The sequence below is a fragment of the Jaculus jaculus genome, chromosome 10 (genome assembly GCF_020740685.1).
Source record: "Jaculus jaculus isolate mJacJac1 chromosome 10, mJacJac1.mat.Y.cur, whole genome shotgun sequence".
In the NCBI taxonomy this organism is placed as follows: Eukaryota; Metazoa; Chordata; class Mammalia; order Rodentia; family Dipodidae; genus Jaculus; species Jaculus jaculus.
In genome coordinates this window covers 50,481,269-50,501,967 of record NC_059111.1, presented here as the reverse complement: position 1 = coordinate 50,501,967, position 20,699 = coordinate 50,481,269, and the positions used below count along the sequence as shown (strand labels likewise).

Sequence of the window (20,699 nt, the reverse complement as noted above, 5' to 3'; positions counted from 1 at the left end):
TCTCTCAATCTCTCTCTCTGCTTGCAAACAACAACAAAAAAATTAGATGCTTTCTAATTTTTTCTAGTTAAATATTAGAGAAAATAACTAGACAAGAATATACTTAAACTTCTTTTTTTTTTTAAATTTACTATGTGGAATGCCAAAGTCCAAAGACTCAGAAAGATGTAAAATGAGTTGCAAAATTTTAACAAACCATTCTTCTGAAGGCCAGTGCCAAACACTCCTAAAGTTACTGTGGCCTTTTAGTTTTTAAAAAGTAAAATATGGGCTATGCATTTCATTTTATGGTTTATTATAACTTATTTAGTGTGCATTAGTGGACATTTATGTTGGATGTCTTTTTCCCTATTACAAATAATGTGGAAGTGAAAGGTTTACATATTTCTTCTGGATGTAGAATATATTGTAAGCAGATTTCTTGGTCAAATGGTCAAGTACTCTTTTAACTGGATAGAGAAATATTTATTCAAAATCATTACATGTACCAAATAATAGTCTAAAATAATATGTATGGTCACCTGGTGGTTCCCTACACACACACACACACACACACACACACAATTTCCGTTCTTCTTTCCATCAGAATACTACTATGTTTTAAATTTAGATAATATCACTATGATATTTAATATTTATTGCTAAATTGCATTCCATAAAGTTATGTCATTTTTATTGCCAGTATCATTTTATGAAAACATGTTTTCAATGTTATTTCACTCATAGATATTATCCATTTTATTTTCCTTGCATTATTAATAAATTACATCCTATTTAATTTCTTATTAATAACTATATTGGTAATGGGTAAGTATAAGCCATATTTCTTCTATGTGCTCCATTTATCTACTCCTATGTGACAACAGTTACAATCAGAACAATTGTGGCTCAGACTAAACTCAATGGGCCAGCTTGTTTCTGATGTACGATATGTAGGACCACAGATGAAAATGCCCAGCCAGCTGCAGCTGGAATTATGTGGAGACTTCTTCAGTCGTATATTTAGAAAGTGTCTTCTCATAGTTCTGGGCTGCACTAGGACTTGGGCATAGAATCTATGTGTAACCTCTCCAAGAGGTTTGGGCTTGCCATATGGTGGCTAGGTTCTAAGAGAGAGCATGTAAATTGACAGTTCTTTGTGAATGAATAGTTAAATAGGCACCTATAGTGACAGGCACATTGGATAAGAGTTCTAAAATGGCAAATAAAAATAGCCACATTACATGTCTTTGAACATTTTCTCACAGGTTTATAATTTATGTATGCTTATTACTTTAAATTACTTGTTTATGTCACTTCTCAAAATACCAGTTTTAAACTACTCATCAGTGTCAGTGCTTGATTTGTTAGAGCTTTGCATATAATTAAGATGATAAGCATACCTTCTACTTTCTAACCCCAGTGTTAGTAAAATGCTTAAGAATGTAATAGCATTCTTAAAGCTTTGTTATATCATTCATAAATATAATCACAGTACAGTGGGAATAATGCTACAGTACAGATAATGTAGCTCTTCGGAGAAATATGATCTAAAAAGAGTTTTTGAGGGGCTGGAGAGATGGCTTAGCAGTTAAGCGCTTGCCTGTGAAGCCTAAGGACCCCGGTTCGAGGCTTGGTTCCCCAGATCCCACGTTAGCTACATGCACAAGGGGGCGCATGCGTCTGGAGTTCGTTTGCAGAGGCTGGAAGCCCTGGCGCGCCCATTCTCTCTCTCTCCCTCTATCTGTCTTTCTCTCTGTGTCTGTTGCTCTCAAATAAATAAATAAAAAATTTTAAAAAAAAAGAGTTTTTGAGAATATCAGAAAGGTGATTTTTTAAAATTTATTTGAGAGAGAGAGAACATGCATGTGCCAGTGCCTCTAGCCACTGCAAATGAACTGCAGATGTATGCCCCACCTTGTGCATCTGCCATATATGGGTACTGGGGAATCAAACTTGTGTCCTTAGGCTTCACAACAGGCAAGCTCCTTAAGCACTAAGCCATCTCTCCAGACCAGAGAAGTCATTTTAAAAGAATATTTTATCATGAAATTCCCTTTCCTCACAGAAAAAATGTATAATAAAGATCTGTAAATACTACGTACATACAACTTTTTACTTTTTTAATTAACTTTTTAACCAAAAATGTACATATTGCTTCCCTCTCTCCTGCCTCAACTCTTCTGAGGGTCTTGATGGGATTATTGGTATTTAATATGGGGATAAAGAGGCCTCAGTCTCTGCAGGGGTCAGGGAAACATGATGGCTATTCCCACCCATCCTGAGGCTCTTATAATCTTTCTGCCTACCCTTCCCCCACTCCCCATGATATTCCATGATCCTTGGTGAGCAAAATAGGTATCTGTTTTAGTGTTGCTTTCTCTGTAGATTATGGGATATCTGTTTTAGTGAGGTTTGAGTAACTACAGTGTCTGTAGTAATTCCTGGAAATTGATAAAAAAAAAAAGAAGTCAATCAGGATGTGTATGTAGCCAGGATGCTGACTGGATAGCCTGAGATTAGATAAATGGTATTCTGAGGGACAGAGTCTGAGGTCACACTGGGAAAGACTTGAACTGCCATCCTGAGGTTAGATTGATGATGGTAGCACTGAAGGGATTTGAGAAGACTAGCATGACTGTATTTGAGGAAGTGAGAGAATAAAATCTGCAAAGGTCATTCTTATTTCTTCAGGCTGGCTTGAGGACAACCCAACACAGCCTGAAAGAAACCCTCTCACTTATCGAAGTAGGTAAAGAGCAATCACACTGGAATCTAGGACAGCTCAAGAGGAATGAGCATGGAGATTGTAAAATGAGGTCACAGGATAAAGATGAGAACGGAATCTTGAAGTAATGATTAAACAAAAGGTAACGATTACATCAAATGAAGACTCAAATAACTATTTGCTTAAAAATTCAAGAACAAATGGCTGGGAAGATGGCTCAGTAGCTAATTGTTTGCTATGCAAGTGTGGGACCAGAGTTTAAATCTCTAGCATTTTCATAAATGCCAGGTCAGCTTGGTGGCTCACCTGTAGTCCCAGGACTCAGAAAGTAGAGACAGGATAGGTAGACAAGCCACGTCAAGTAGCCCTGGGTATAGATAAGTAAAAGGCCTCACCTCAGTAAATAAGATAGAAAGCTAAATGTCAACCAATGTCCAAATACATGCATACAAGTCTAGTCACATGAACACACAGCCACATGCGAAAACTTTCAAGAGTAAGGAAGTTGAGTTCAAAATTTTGCTTAGATGTTTGCTATATTTGTATGCCTAATGCTTTTAAAAGTTTCAGTGTTATTTTCAAGTCATTCCAAAGATACTAAAGGAAATATAAATTTATGAACATATATTTAGCAAATGATTTTTTTCTTCATGAAAGTATTCATATACATTTTTGGACTGAAATTATATGTTAAGTACTTTATAAAATTGCTCAGCAATGTTCAAGCACACAAACATACAGGACCCTTCTTCATTTGCAAGGATGATGCATAAGTCTGTGAAATAATGAGTATGGGTCTAGAAGCTGGAAGATCACTATTGGGACTTACAAAGCTTCATCTTGCTTTTGGTTCTTAAAGAAAGAATATTTGCAAACAGTATAGTTGACCCAGAGTCCATAAGTTTATTTTATTTTTTACTTCTTAATTTTTTGTTCTATTAAGGACCTATTTGTAGGGACTCATCATATGTTAGTACTGTCATTTCCCTCATCACTGTCCCCATCCTGAGTGGCCTCCTCAGTGGGATTGCTGGTATTCTCTATGGTGCTATGGATTATGTGTTCAGAGAGTAGCAGTCAACAAACTGGGAGATCTTCGACAAGGTGGTGCATAAGTTTATTTTGAAGATTAAACAAAGTCATGTGCAAAAATAAAGTACCATAAAATATCACAACTTATTTCTAGAGAAAAAATATCAAAGAAATGAGTTAAAATACATAACTGTTCATTTTAAAGTCAAAACATGTACTCAGAACTTTTATCCTTTTGGTCTATGTTTCTTTACTTGTTTCTTGATATTTGGGAATGTTTTTAAGTATTTATTAGTAAATATTTTTTTATTTCATGGCTGGAGAATTAAAAACAAATGTTAGAGTCACTCATACTTAAAATTAACTTGGGATTACACTTTATTAAATATATTTTGTATAAAAAGTTAAGTTAGAGCTAGACTGATTATTAAGCAGTTAAGGTACTTACTTGTGAAGCCTAATGACTCAGGTTCCATTTCACAATACCATCATAAGACAGATAGATGCACATGGTGGTACTTCTGTCTGGAGTTCATTTATAGTGGCTGGAGGCCCTGGCATGCCCATTCTCTCTCTCTGTCTGCCTCCTCCTCTCTCTCTTCCCACAACTCCATCTCAAAACATAAATAAATAAAATGAAAAAATATATATTAAAAAGGTTAACTTACATTTATTTTTTGTTTGTTTGTTTGTTTGGTTTTTTGAGGTAGGGTTTCACTCTAGCTCAGGCTGACCTGGAATTCACTGTATTCTCAGGGTGGCCTCGAACTCATGGTGATCCTCCTACCTCCCTCCCGAGCGCTGGAATTAAAGGCCTGTGCCACCACGCCCAACAATTTACATTTTTATTCTAGTCCTACATTGACCAAAATTGCATGCTTGCTTCCTTTCATGTTGATAGAAATTTGCATAAGGACTTTTGTATATTTTACTACTCTTTCTGCAACAACTGAAATGGCTAGAAATGATTATCTGATTTTCCCCACATTCATGATAATTTACTTTTTTTTCATACTTCTTTCAGAATGTCCTAGTGGTACACAGGAAAAATATAATAGTGGTAGCACATGGATGTAATTTATAAATGGGAACAATTTTATTGGAATCACATACAACATATGACATTAAATGGATCACATTTATTAGAAATAAGTTTCCTTCAACAGACTTGCTAAGTTCTAAGGGTCTAATTAAATGTCTAAAAAGGAAAACTCTCTTGGAAATAGCTACCATTTACTTTAGACATATTTTACTGATACATAAGTATATTTACGTGCATTACTAACCTGATGTCCTGTTTCTTTTCTGTCATGGAAGAAACTAATGAAAAATTCTGCCATATTATACTAAACAAAAAGTGAATTGACATTTTAATACTAGCAATGCCTTGTAAATTTAATCTACCATACTTAAGCAGAAATTCCAGTTGTTAAAACATAAATAATGGCAATTCAATATAAGTAGTGACCAGCATCATCAACAGGGTTAAACTCCAATGTTATACATTGCTAGGACCATGAACAGAATTACTTTGGTGGGTTGCTGGCCAGGTGACCATGCCTCAAATTTTCTGATTGGTTTTAATTGCTAAACTTCATGGATAAATATTACATTATTCTTTATTTTGCATTTTTCTATATTGTGTGCTATAATAAGTGCTACATTTGTCAACAAAGAGAACTCTTAAAATAATGTAAGAAATATCATTCTTGGATATACAATTAATTTTGAAATTAGCTTAATCTTAAGGCAATTAAAGTTGGGAAACTGCCTGCTTTTCATCATCACAAGGGTACTATTTGGCAAATGGTTACATTTTCTCTTTTAAAAGATTTTTTTTTTAGAGAATTTAGCCTTAAAAACTTGAAAAATATTCTGTTGGTTCCTAAGGAATTAAGATGACTTGAATCTATGTGTGTTCCCATGACATGAAGTCTCTTCAGATTAAGACAAACTCTGTTTAAGGTTATAGTACAAAAGGATAATTCACTGGTCAAAAACTATTTTCAAGTCATGCATTTGATAAAAATGAAGAATTCATTTTTTGAGGTTGTATGATACACATAATAGTATTAGGAAAATAACTGCAGGTCTACCAAAGAAAAATAATTGAAGGGAAGGAGGATGGGAAGGAAGGAAGAGTAAGAGAAAATGAAAGGAAGGGCGAACCAAGAGAGAACAAAAAGGAAGAGGGAGACAGAGAAAGAATATAGGTATGTGAGAAAAGGAAAGCCTTTAGTACTGAACAACTGTCCTCCATGTTATGCCTCCATATTAGTTTACTCTTACATGTTCTTATTATAAAGGTCTCTGAGGATAGAATGGACGATTCTATACAATTACTAAATCTCAGTATGGTTTCATTTTTAAAACTGACATGTTTTGCTCAAGTAAGTTTTGGGTCAGGGAGACCCCTGAGCTCCCCAAAACAATATAGACTATTGTCATTGCTTTTGGTTATCCATAAGAACTAGATGGTAAAACCAAATAAACTTATAGAAATAGAGGAAGTAATTAGCATTTTTGTAGGCAATAGGGTCAGATCATAATTCTTGAGGTGTTAAGAGAAGTCTGAAATCCTGGTGATATAAAATGCATTGATCAGCTCAAATATGAGATATTTAGACATGAATAAGTACTTCAGAATGGCAGGTACATAGACTGCATAAGCATAACTTTAGAGAAATACAGTGTGTTATACAAGATCCATACTTCAGATTTTATTCTGGAGGTAATGGGAAGTCAACAGAAAAGTAATTGAAGCAGGAAATTCAACATTAGAGCAGAGACTTGGGAGCCAGGACCTAGGAGACTTTCAAGAGACTGCTGTTGAAACAGGGCAAAAGCCTTAAAAGACCAAAGTAAATGACAGAGAGCAGACAGGAATGATAATATTGCAGCAAGGAATAGTGGACATAGGACATAAATTTGTATTTCAAGTACTTTTATGGCAACAGGGTGATAGGATTAGTGTTTGGCTTTATCACTGTACTGGGATCAGGTGATAGCATACAGAAAACATTGAAAAATACTGAGTATTAATGCTGAGACAAGTTTCTATAAAACCAAAGATGTGAGGTTGCTTACTTAGTGGAGTGGAGGGGGTGTGTTCAGGTTCTTCAGTTAGAGTTATTCAGCAGATTTGTAAAAGGTGATATCCAAGGGAATTGAATTACTTGACAATTTCAAGGACTATTCTGACTTGTCACTGTTTGTTTTTCATTAAAAAATATTTTTATTGACAACTTTTATGTATACAATACATTCTGATCATAACTCTTCCCATGATCTTCTCATGATCCCCTTCCCTAGTCATCCTTGTGCTTAATCCCTTCTCTTCCCCAACTAGTCTCTCTTGTACTTTGATGTCTCTTTTCTTTCTTGTCTGTGAGCATGACCCTCTGAGTTTAATTTGGATTGCTTGTATGAGCAGTACTGGGGGAATATTTACCAGAGAACATAGGCCCTTCTAGTAGCTATACTACTACAGAAAGTATGCTCCATTTCCTCAGCCACCATTAACTGCCTTATTTCTCCTCAGGGAGGGATGAAGGTCTCATGCCCTCCTCCACCATCATGAAAGAATGTTGATGAGCTCAGTATTGTGTTTGTCGTGTACAGGTTGCAACAGTCACTGTGAGGTCATGAATGTAATGACCTCATATGTTTGGATGATAGCATTCCACAGCACTCTTCCCCATCTTCTGGCTCTTAAATTCTCCTGCCTTTTCTTCCACATGGTTCCTGAGCCTTGGAGGGGATAATATTGATTTCTCATTTAGCACTGAACCCGCTGAAGGAAATTACTACTGTTGCTTGCTAAATTAACATGTTTTGCACTTATCAAAATTATAAATTATTTTTACTTTTAAAATCTAAACATCATGTCAGTAACTTTGCTATCATAAATACAGATGAATTGTGCATTCATGTACTTTGTCACTCTTGATTTAACACTTTTTTAATACAATAAAACTTATTACACATATTGAGGGGTATGGAATGTGATATATCAATACATGAGAACATTATGGCATGCTTGAAATAGATTAACTGTATTTACCTTCTCAAACAATTATTTCTTTATGGTGAAAACATTCAAAATATTTTTCCATCTTTGTTGAACTATGCAAGAAATTATTATTATCTATAGGATATATATATAATATAGATAGATAAATAGATAGATAGATATAGTATTATTATCTATAGGATATAGTATGTAGTAGGATATAGAATGTAGTATTGCAATCTCAGTGTGACTTAGTATCAATTGACCATTATTTTCCTCACTCACTGCCCTTCTCTACTCTGCAGCCTCTAATAATCACTATTCTAGAATGTTTTTCTGTAGTACTAATTGTAGCCTAGACTTAAGACTATGGAAGCCAGACAGATGGATGAGAGATTGCTACACAAAGACAATGAAGGATGACTAGTAAATAGGAGGGAAACAATGTTCTATATATTTTAAATAAAGGGTATCAATCTGAAGGTCTACACACAAGGTCAACTAATACATATGATGCTATGTAATATTATGAAGAGGTGGTGGAAGAATGGGAGGTTACACTTGTTCAACAGAGCATTTAAGCATTGTATAGCAGAGGTCTACCATGTGTTGATTTTGCGATAGATAAAAGTGAGTTGTCTTCAAGGCCATGCCATTTTGAAAGAAGAAAACATTAAACTAGATTTTACAAAGGGCACATGGACAGGGACATCAAGGGTAATTTATGAATTTTTTCAAAAGCCCAGAGTGGAAGGTACATATGCCAGTTGGTTACAGTATGAAGACATTAAGGGATTTAATGAATGGTACCATGAGTCTTGTTTAGAATGGGTTGTATTGCTGGAGTTTAGAACAGGTGTGCTTGTAGAATAATATTGATGTTGGCTCTTGGAATATAGAATGTGCAAGGGAAATGGAGCTACTTGAGTAAGGAAGATGAAGACTTGGACAAGAAGCAACTGCATTAGTTTCCTTTGCTAATATAATAAACCACTACCAATGCAGTGGCTTAAACCTGCATAATGTCTTATCTCACCCTATTGTAGGATAGGAATAAAGATGTCAACAAGACAGCACTCCTTACCAGCCTCTAGAGGCTGCTCAGATTCATTGATATGACCCATCCTTCAATCCTCAAAGCAAACTTTCCTTAACATGAATTTCCTTGGATTATTCTCTATTTTCTTCATCATAGCTCCTTTTAAGGATTGTTTTGATTATATTAGACCCACCTGGATAAACTGGGAACTAATAGCATCTGTAAAATCCCTTGAGAAGAATTAGGTAACATCTCCATAGATTTCCAGGAATTATGACAAGATCTCTCTGAGTCTTCATTGCTCTACTTGTAACAATAACTATGACTTGATTGTGACAGTGTTGTTTGGATGCATGTTGCAAATTCATTGCAACTTAAAAGGTGCATTTGTTATTAAATAATAATTTCTGGAGACATACATGGAGGAAAAGTTTGAGAGAAGCTCTAAAATTTGGCCAAAATGTGGCTTTGTTATTAATAGTATCTGCAATAGAATATATTTTTATACTTTTATCTACATTATTTATTCAAGTAAAATGTTATACTTTTTATCAACAGAGACTAATAAGTTCTCATAAGATTTTTCACTATGTTCATAAAAGAGTACAACGCTTTCTAGGTTTATTTGGCCTTAACCATTGACAAATATTTTCCTGTCATAAAATATTGGTAATATTTTTGTACCTATTCCTAGACTATTTCTTTAACTGCTCTAAACTTCCAATTAAGTAGATTTTAAATTTGTGATTAGAGATAATTCACTTAGGTAAAATGTACTGAGGCCCATGCGCTTGCCACAGGTAACTGAACACGTGTGACGAAGGTGGTCTTTGTGTAGAAGGTGACGCTGCCTGTGACCATAGCCATGCTACAGAACACAAGTCATTCAGATGAAACATCTAGGTTCTTTACTATCTGTAGCTATGAAATGGTATTTTAGTAAAAACATAATAACAAACTTTGTTACAAAAAACTTATTAACTTCATTATTACAACTTCATATAATTTAGTAGCACAAATTAAGGAAAAAGCAGATACTGCTATTGATAAAGACAACATAACTCAAAGAATATTTTCAACACCTCTAGTATACTCCTGTAGAAAGACTTCAGACGTCTGTCAAACAAAACAATGGAACTTTCTGTGCTATACAGCCTTATCTTTATTCAGTAAATTAGATGTCCATCCAGCAGTTACCTAATATGGGGACAAACTTGAACAATTCATAAGACAGAGTATTCAAAGAACTTTCACATATTTGAAGTAGCCCATCGATTATTTTATTGTAATTCCATGTAATATTCAAAACATTATAATCTTCCAATTAAACATTGATGTCATTTCATATTTTTGTATTATTTGACTTACCAAGGTATTAATTACTGTGTGTTATCATGTGTGATTTAAATGAACATATTCTCTGACAATCTGAACCATTCTTCTCATTGTTTCTTTTTAGCAAAATCATTAGTGGTCTGAAAAGTTAGAAACTACGAAACTCATTTGTTTTCAGCATTCAAAAGATCAGGATACTTAAAAAACATGGACTTTTTATGGTGAGGCAAAAGTAAAAAAAAAAGTTCAACTTTTATTTTAAAATGAACACAGTTGACCTAGGTTTAGCAATTGATCCAACTAATGTGAGATAGATATTTGAAGTCTCCTGGAGAAAGGTGACACGAATTCAGCCAAGGTCCCTCTTTGCCTTAACCTAAGTTATAAATCTCCAAAACTATGTAAGTATTCAGTGTTCAGTGCTTATATAGTTTGTATTAAACTGAGGTTGCAAAAAAGTGTCTGTTTTCATATCCATATCGATTTGCATGTTACAAAGGTATGACACATATATAACCAATAAGTCTAGCATGATTCCAAGTTGTTGCTGAATTATTTTTAGATTGTTAGGGCTATAGGCTTCTTAGTGCAATTAGTTGAATTTTGACTCAGTTTCTTTCTCAAGTGGAATACACAAATGCACTAGAAGTTTGATATTTCAGATACAAGTAGAAATTTACAATTCAGCCATAGTTCAGTAGCATAAATTATGATTTCTTCTTAGGAAAATTTGTGACTTTTTAAGGAAATTGTGGATGTTCCAAATTCTGAAAATCTCTTGCTTGTAGAACTTTTTCATTTTAAATTTTCTATTTCTTTTATCCATTTGACAATTTAAACTTAAGAGACTGTGTGAAATTTTAAACTGAAGAGCCTATGTGAAATGTCCATGAGTAAGTGTGTGTGTGTGTGTGTGTGTGTATATATATATACATATATATATATATATATATATATATATATAAATTATATTATATATAAAGGTAAAACTGGTATATAAGTATATATATACACACACATATACATATACATATACATATACATATACATACACATACTTCTTTATTCTTGTAGTTTCAGGTTTTTTTTAAAGTTTTGTTTATTTATTTGACAGAGAAAGAAGTTGAGAGAGAGAGAGAGAAAGGGTGCACCAGGGCTTCCATCCACTGCCAACGAACTCCAGATGCATGCACCCACTTGTGCATCTGGCTAATGTGGGTCCCGGGGAATAGAACCTGGGTCCTTTGGCTTTGCAGGGAAACACCTAGGCTGCTGAGATGTCCCTCTAGCTCTAGTTTCAGTTTTTGAGTATATGTTGTCTATATCTGTTAGATCAAAGAATTACATCAGCAACTTTAGATCAAATAAGAATTTTAAAGGTATAGAAAAATCACGATTTAAGAAGACAGTATCTCTCTTCATGAGCTTTCTATGATCCTTAAAATGCAAACCCTACCTATTGGCTTTTGATTTTTTATTTTTAACAATATTTTACAGTGATATGACTACAAGGCAAAACTGGTATTGCATCTGTATACTTGGTCTCTTCCTCCTCCACATGATGCCATGGGTCTGTTCTGCAAAATTGGATGAGGCTTTCACCATAAATATAGCTTGTGTGACCTATTTTTTTCTCATTTGCACACTGTTCTTTCTCAAGCCTTTTTCAAATTATCATCAATAGGAAGTGAACACAAACATCTCTCAGTTTATTACCATCTATGCCTTTCCCCACCAAATTGTGTACAACAGCCAAATAGGTAAACCTTTGCTTACCATAGCAATTTAGCAAGGTGTCTGGGTTGGAGCCCCTCTCCTGTAGGCTGTGTTTCATATAGAATGATAAGACCTAGTGAGTTTTGGGCCAGGTAAACTAAACATTTGCCAGAAAGGTTTAGAAATGGAGAATCAGGATGGTGATTTTAGATTATCAGCGGGAGCAAGATTAAAGTATGTAAGAGGGAATGGCAAGATTCAAGATTAGCACAGAAAAGAGAAGTTGGTGGAAATGGGGTGACTACCAAATCCAAACCAAACTCAAGAAAAACACACCCCACTCCCAGAGGCTTCTCAGTGCTTCATGGGGAGATAGGGTTACTGTTCATAGGTAGAAATTGCTCCTTGGGACCACAGTGGGAAGTACCAGAAATGTTCTATTGCAAATTAGTATTTTCTACATATTTTTCACATGATTTTTATAGCTACTTTGCTAAAGGACATTATTTTTACCTAAACTATTAATAGCACATTTATTTGAAGGTAGTCATAGAAAAAAATCTAAAGTGAGAATTTTATAATCTATGCATTCAGAGAAAATTTTGCTGGTTATAGGCTTGAAATAGGAGCTAATACAGTAGTAGGTATTTTTAGAAATATTTATTTTTAAGTTCTCATTTGTGTGGAGCCAGATATTAACAACTAAACATGAAATATATGGTGAAATATATGTGATATGGTATTAACTGGTACATATGCAATACTGTGATTATTAATTAACCATTCTCTACTAAATACAGGTTTTGTACAAATAATATGTGATGGATAAAAATGAGAGAGGCTAAAGAAATGGCTCAGTGAGTAAAGTGCTTGCAATGCACCTCTGAGTTCCTTAGTTCCAACCCCTGCCCTCAATGTAGAACACTGGAAGCTGTAGCAGACTTCTGTAATCCCAGTATGCCTACCACGATGGGAGGTACAGACAGGAAAATTTCATGGAAGTACAGGAATGGAGCAGTGAACAATTATAGAAACTCTGTCTCAAAACAAGGTGACCCAAAAGTTGTTCCCTAACTTCCACAAACACACTGAACCAAATATGTGTTTGTGTGTGTGTGTGTGTATGAATGTATGCATAAATATGCATATATATATATATATATATATATATATATATATATATATATATCTGAAGTATTCTAAATTACTGGTAGTAAATGTTACTATTTTTTCAAGCTATTGAAAAACCAATAATGCCTTTTTGGAGTATAAGTCGATTTCTACTATCACTGAATAGCTTCTTAGTAACATTTTCTTCATCATGTTTCAACCTTTCTGGCATATTGTAAGATAACTAACATAGCTTGATTGAATGATATTCTTTTATCACCTACATACTTTCTGAGAACAATGAAAGACTGTATAAAGATCTGGGAAATATGCATGCTTATTTATAAATCCAATTTGTTACAAAATAACTTCATATTATTGGAGTCCTATTTATAATATGTGTTTTGTAAATAACCTAACTGTAATATTTTTTATCTGAAAACTAAATTCCTATTAAAGTTGGAACATTTATAATGTCTTTTTCTTTTTCTTTCTTTCTTTCTTTCTTTTTTTTTTTTTTTTTGAAGGATCCGTTGTTTTACCTGGAATCGCCCAGGTCTGAGAGAGGAAGGGGCAGATGTCCTTTTGACCCCAGCTCCTCCTTCGTCTCCACTCTAATTGGTAATTATCCTTGCCGCAGACATCAAGTGGTAATCATATGATTACAAAATGTTTTGTCATCCTTAGTACATTCTTTGGTAGTTCTTTGTATGCTCTGCTTAGTTATATCTACCTTCTTGGCCTGGGAACTATGCTATTAGTTTTTTAAAAGTGAAATATTATTGAAAGGATGTTTCCAAGTGAATTTCATTGAACTTCCAAGTCAAATTAGATTATGCTGAAATGGGAAGTGTTTGCCAGTTGGTAGCTGTTTCGTTGATTCAGAAAATAAATTAAATCCAAAGAACTCTCCAAAGCAAACACAAAGGTAATAGAATAATCCCTCCAAAGAGAAAAAAATAAAAATAAAATTCTTCACATTCATCCACCTGCTTTCATCCTGAAGCACCTTGGAAAGATCATTCATTCACTGTGGGAATGTTGCAGCCACTAGAATGAAAACCTGATAACCTGTGTGAGCTACAAGCCAAGAGAGGAAGCCAAAATAATTCACTACATTGAAAAATCAGTAGGAATGTGGGCTGGAAACATGGAACTACCTGATGTGGAATTTGGCAAGCTTGGTGCCACTGATTCTGACAAGGAAAGAATATGTGGATGGGGTATTATAGCCACCAGTGTTCAGTACTGATGCACTAAAACAAGATTTGAGCAAAAAGATGAGTACTTCTTGCTTTTTTCTTTGCATGTAATATAATGTCATATAACTTAACGAGAAGACTCTCAAACTAGTAACAGTGTGCAGAAATCTATAGGGTTTAAGAGGAAGAAAATGGTTCTTCCAGAGCAGAGAATTATACACACATGGTGTGTAGTCAGTAAAATGAATTGTTGTGTTTACTTACCTGTGCCTTTCAAATAACCCATAGCACTTATTTTGATAAATGACAACAAGTAAATTATTATTGGGTTGCTAGCCAAATCAAAGTCCACAGAGTATTTTCTTTATATCACATAAAATTTTGGTCAGGTAGCAGAGATTTCAGCTATTTTTATCAATTGTGGTCGATGCAATATTGTCAAACTGGTAATACCATCTGTAACCTTAGGGTATTATAGATTCTCCTTGAAGTCCCATGGACAGATTCTTTTTAAAAGTTTATCCCTCGGTTGGAGAAATGGCTTAGTGGTTAAGGTGCTTGCCTTGCAAAGCCTAAGGATGCTTGTTTGAATCTCCAGATCCCATATTGCCAGAAGTAAGTGATGCAAGTATGCAATGTTGCACCTGTATACAAGGGCCCGAGTGCAACTGGAGTTCATTCACAGTGGCTGAAAGGCCCTGGTGTGTTCATTCATTCTCTCTCTCTCTCTCTCTCTCTCTCAAATAAAAATAAAATAAATTAAAATTAAAAAGCTCTGATTCTCAAAAAATAAAATTTTTATCCTTAAGTTGTGTTATAGTTCAGGTATAGGTATCATGCCTGAGGTGCCCAAGAAGCCTGGAACTATTGTTTAGGGGAAACACTCAATTTGCCTTATATCTTTTGAAAATTTGCTTTAAACCTATTAACTTCTATTGGGATATTTTACAGTTACTGTCCCAAGTTAACAACTTGCTAAATTTTACTTTAGTAAATAACTAGTATTGTGCTGGAGGAATGGCTTAGTGGTTAAGGCATTTGCCTGTAAAGCCAAAGGACCCAGATTTGATTCCTCAGGACCCACATTAGCCAGATGCACAAGGGGACAAACACATCTGGATTTCATTTGCAGTGCCTGGAGGTGCTGACATGCCCATTCTCTCTCTCTCTGTCTCCTTCTTTCACTGTCAAATTAATTAATTGATTAATTAATAAGTAAATAACCAGTATTGAAATTTCTAGAGTCACTGAAATTTTTCATATATATATATATTTTTTTTTCATATATATATTTCTGCCCTGAGTTAATTTTATTTAGCATACACAACTATAAAACTTACAGTCATTAAAATTTCCTTTCTGAAAATTAAAAAAATATATTTGGGAATATACATCTCATTATCAATACTATGATTTAAACATTAATGCTGATTACAAAAGGAATTAAATGCACATAAGGAAAACATAAGTGGTTATTTTAAGCTCTTAATGACATCAAAGCATTTAAAAATAAGTAATTATTTCCTTTTAATTAACTATATTTATATTCAGGACTCAGGAATAAATATTCCCTGTCCAAAATAGTATTTAATAGATATTATAAAAATTAAATATTCAAAGAAGAGAGAAATATGTGTAGGCCAAGATCATGAAAATGAAAGAAAAGTAAGAAGGAAGGCCTAGAATGCCTAGCAAAAGTGCTGACTCAACAAATTGCATGTGGGTTCCTTTGAGCCTACAGATAAACCAGTATTTTGAGACTTTGAGATATTGTATAATTTTATCATAATATAATGGCAAATTTGAGTTTTTGAGCCCACATAATTGCCCTACCTAATGAAATCACACATCCTTCTTGGTTTCCTTCAGCATCCCTAGATAGTTGTGTGGTAGCCATGAGGCAAATGTGTTGAAACATTATTTTGGATCTCAGAATGTGCAAAATTTATATATATAAATCTCAGAATGAGGACTTAGCTTGATTTCTAATGCAGATGCCTCTTAATAATTTTATCTGTAGAGAGATTACTATTGTGCATAACAATAATAGGTTACATTAGGTGATCAAAATACCTTACAAATTTGTGCCTTATTTTCAGTTATAGCCATAGCTGGTGACCTAAAATTAGCATAACACCAATTACCATCATAAGCCAATACTATAATAATTATGCATAAAATTTGAAATAAAGTTATTTTTATTCAAAAATGTCAAAAACAGCTAAATATTTGGCTAAAATAATACATTTATTGCACATTGTTGCAGGCAGGTTCACATTACTGGTAGAAATCACCCTACCAAGAACAGCTTGTGAGAAAAAGAGGTTTATTTTGGCTTATAGGCTTGAGGAGAAGCTCCATGATGACAGGGGAAAACGATGGCATGAGGGTTGACATCACCCTCTAGCTAACATAATGTGGGCAATAGCAACAGGAGAGTGTGCCCATAATACATTGCCTCCTCAAGGTGTTAATTCCTAAATCTTCATCAGCTGGGAACCTAGAATTCAGAATGCCTAAGTTTATGGGGGCACCTGAATCAAACCACCACACACACTGTGTCTTCATATACATACAAAGCAAAATCTTTGGTTGCGTCTACTCTTGTTATTGAAACCAAAAGTTTATTTCATTCCATATATGAAACTCTATTCATTCCATATATAAGGATCCATGAAAATGTGATTTTCTAGATATTACTATTGCACTTTGAAATAGAAAAATATTGATTCATAACATTATTCTAATGACACAAAATCGTTATAATTTTAGATAGCTTTTTTATTAGGAACCATGCATTTTCTTTAATGATATGTTTTTCTTTATTGTGATTCAGAATGTTTTCACTCGAAGGCATTACATGTACATAAAGCTTGATTCTAATTTATTGTCTTTGTCAATGCATTATTTTCTTAGGAAAATATATTTCCAAACACAAGTATTATCTATTATAACATGATCTTTTCCCTTCCCATTAATAATAAGACATGAAATGTAAATCTTTTCTTTTGAGGAAATGATAGCGTGTCCAACCAAAACAATTTACTTAGTTTGTAGTTTTTCACGACTGTTTAACTTCTGTGAAGTTTAAATAATATAGTTTACATTGTGTTATTTGAATTTTTGTGAAGTATTTTTTTTGCACATAACTTCACAAAGAAAACTTGGGTAAAGTGGAAATATATCACCTTTTGAGCAGAAATCCTGTTATATATGGCGTGATTTAGTGTTACAGGGTTGCCATCTAGTGGCTAAAGCTCTTACCTGCGTGTTAATTTTACCACATTGATGAAAACAAAAACTAGAATACAAAGTTCTGCCAGACAATACAAGAAGTAAAATTGAAGTGTAGTAACACAATGATTATATTTATAGAGTAAATAGTTTAACTTAGGAGATTTTTTTCTTTATTTTTGTTAGCATGTACTAATGCATAATGGTTGATGTTATATTGTTATATGTGTACAGGTATATTTTGAATATATTTACCCTGTTACCCTCTCTTAAAACCTTAGCACTAGTTTAAAATATTTTAAGTAATTAAACTAATTTTAATATTGAAAATTTCAGAAATACCAAATTCTCATGATATTTAAGAATCTATTTTGTTATGTGAGTATATGTGTTTGTGATGTGTGTGTGTGAGTATAGACGTGTGCATTCCACCTTGTAAACATTAGAGGAAAACCTTAGGGTGTTGATCTTCACCTTTCACACTGTTTGAGACAGGGTCTCTTTTGTTTCTACTGCAAACCCCAGATCAGCTGGTCCCCAATATTTTGAATTCTTCTAACTCTGTTCCCATTGCTATCAACATGTTGGGATTACAGAAACACCAGCCACTGTTTCACTGCTTTGACTACTTGTGGGTCTTGGGGCTCTGAATTAGTTGTCTGACTTGCACAGAAACACATTTAACCACTGAACCCATTTCTTTAACCTAGAAATCTGCTCTGAATAGAAATATTGAATAAATTTTCTATCAAGCTAACAAGCAAACTAGATGATAGTTTCAATAATTTTACAAGACAGTGGTTTCTTTTTAATTTTTTATATAATTTTATGTCATTTTAGAGAGAGAAAGAGAGAGAGAGACATGGCAGACATGCCAGGGCCTCTGACCACTGCAAACAGATAGCAGATACTTGTGCTATCCAATATGCAATGTGTTCATTCTGTAAAATTCACAACTAAGGGGGAAAAGTTAAGTTCTTGTGTTTTGTTTTTGTTTATTTATTTATTTGAGAGTGACAGACAGAGAGAGAGAAAGAAAGAAAGAGGCAGAGAGAGAGCAAGAGAGAATGGGCGTGCTGGGGCCTCCAGCTATGCAAACGAACTCCAGATGCATCGGCCACCTTGTATGCATCTGGCTTTATATGGTTGCTGGGGAATCAAGCCTTGAACAGGGGTCCTTAAGCTTCATAGGCAAGCGCTTAACTGCTAAGCCATCTCTCCAGCCCCAAGTTCTTGTGTTTTTGAAGAGAAAAATAATTACAGTGGTCCCAAAAACGTGTTTCTGTAAACTTTTCGGTTCAATTTATTTCTTGTTAATCTATTTCTAAGTATGGTATAACAAAAAGCAATTTTTTTTAAATTAGTAGTTTAATTTGGAAACATACTTCCTTACAAATTGCCTTTTATATAACTCAGTTGTCTACTTTCTTAACCTTACAATGTTTAAATCTTTGCATTAAAAATATATGTATCTTAAAATGTACCTTAGGAAAAGAACTTTCACAAATTATGAAGAAAATCTAATATAGACTTTAATAATCCTCACTTCTTTGAAATTCAGTTCATATATGGAATCACATTTTTATATCTTTAACATTAAAATCTAAAGTAGGATGCAAAGTGGTGCACCCATCTGTGATACCATTCTGCCTAGGCAATGGGAAGTGGAGCCAGTAGAATTGCAAACTGTGGGCCAACTAGACTGATGCCTGCAGCTGTAAAAAGGAGAGGGAAAGAGAGACTCTGTCTCAAAGAAGGTGGAGGAAGACAAACACCCTCAGCCTTTCATGTATGTGCCCATACACACATTCATACATCACATACACAAATAAAGGAAAATATACTACTAAAACTAATTGGATAACTTGTTAAGTTTCATTGTACATGCAGTGAATTTGAATTCTCTTTAGAAAATTTACTTTAAATAAGATGTGTACACATATATGCCTCTCTCACATTGTCATGATTCAGCAAAACATCAATACTGTATTATACAAGAATCATTTCTGCATTACATTTATTAATTTTTAACCTTAAATTTAACCCTAAATCTCTCTGTTGTTAAGGCTATGCCCTTTTATTTTCTGCTTGTTTAAATAAGATTTTGTCTGTATTCCTAAGCTACTTTCATTGACTTTATTTCTGACTAAAGACACATTGTCATCTCTTGAAGGCCTGCTTACATTTGCACAGTCAGTATCAGCTTGATTTTAAATGTGTGGCCTCCCCTTGTGCAGCTACAGGGTCATTGTTCTGCTCACTCCTGATTGAAGCCTGTCCTCTTTTTAGATTATTTGGATATGACTCAGACATAGGCTTATAAATTATTTGATATCTGATTGTATCAGATATGGCTTTGATAGGCTATGTAGTTCCTACAGTAAATTCAGGTAAATGAAAGCAGTTTGTTAATATAAGAATGACTTGAGTTATCTGATTCACATAGAGAACTTGCTATACTGATATTGAGGATGAAAATTAATGCTAGCAGGGTTAGCAGAAGAGTATAAGATGGGCCTAGGTTAATTCATCACATTTGTTGGCTCCTCCTAGTGCTTCCTCTTAAGAGCTCAACTGGGTGCTACTCCTTTTACTACTCAGGAAAGAAGAAAATGAGTTCACACAGCTAAGTGGCAGAGTGAGGCTAGAAGCCCTACAGCAAGATTGTACCCTTCACCTTCTTAAGCAAGCTACAGTGTTAATGTAAGATTGTGTGTGTGTGTGTGTGTGCGTACGTGTGCGTGTGTCAGAGAGAGCGAGTGATGGAATGGTAGCTTCTCCACCTTCAGATTGCGAAACATACACTGACTTGTCCTTAAATGATGTGTCTGTGTAGGTAGTGAGCTGTTCACTGGACTCTACAGTGACTACTGGAGCAGAGACTCTGCCATCTTCCGCAGCATGGGGAGACTGGCCCACATTCGCACGGAGCATGACAATGAGCGGCTGCTGAGAGGTAAGGCCAAGGAGACAGAAGAACTTATAGAAACCAGGAATTCATGTTTCATTTCGACATTTTGATAATCAGTAATATCAATATGTCTATCATTTTATATCAAAATACCTTAATTATGCAACAAATTTGCAGCAATGTTCAGAAATCAAGATTTAAATAAAAGAAATATCAAATATAAGAAAAGTAAAATCTCATCATGTAATAAGTTCTGTCTGCTCTTTACAATACCTCCAAACTACACCTTTGGTGTATTCATTTTAAGTTGCAGTATTTGCTGTTCAAACTTTTTTGTCTCTCATTTTTGTTTTCAAAATTGAATTAATAGTTTTAAATGCATATTGATTTGCACATAAAAT

At 34.2% G+C, this 20,699-nt stretch overlaps 1 protein-coding gene across 2 annotated transcripts in view; it reads left to right on the top strand.

Moving 5' to 3' along the window:
• The window catches only part of Sema3e (semaphorin 3E), a 243,072-nt gene that overhangs the window by 183,391 nt on the left and 38,982 nt on the right, over positions 1-20,699 (top strand). For both annotated transcript variants that reach the window (XM_004662235.2, XM_045160898.1), the window contains exons 5-6: positions 13,479-13,572; positions 20,224-20,343. In XM_004662235.2, coding sequence (XP_004662292.1) covers positions 13,479-13,572; positions 20,224-20,343 — 214 coding nt within the window. The remainder of the gene's footprint in view (positions 1-13,478; positions 13,573-20,223; positions 20,344-20,699) is intronic.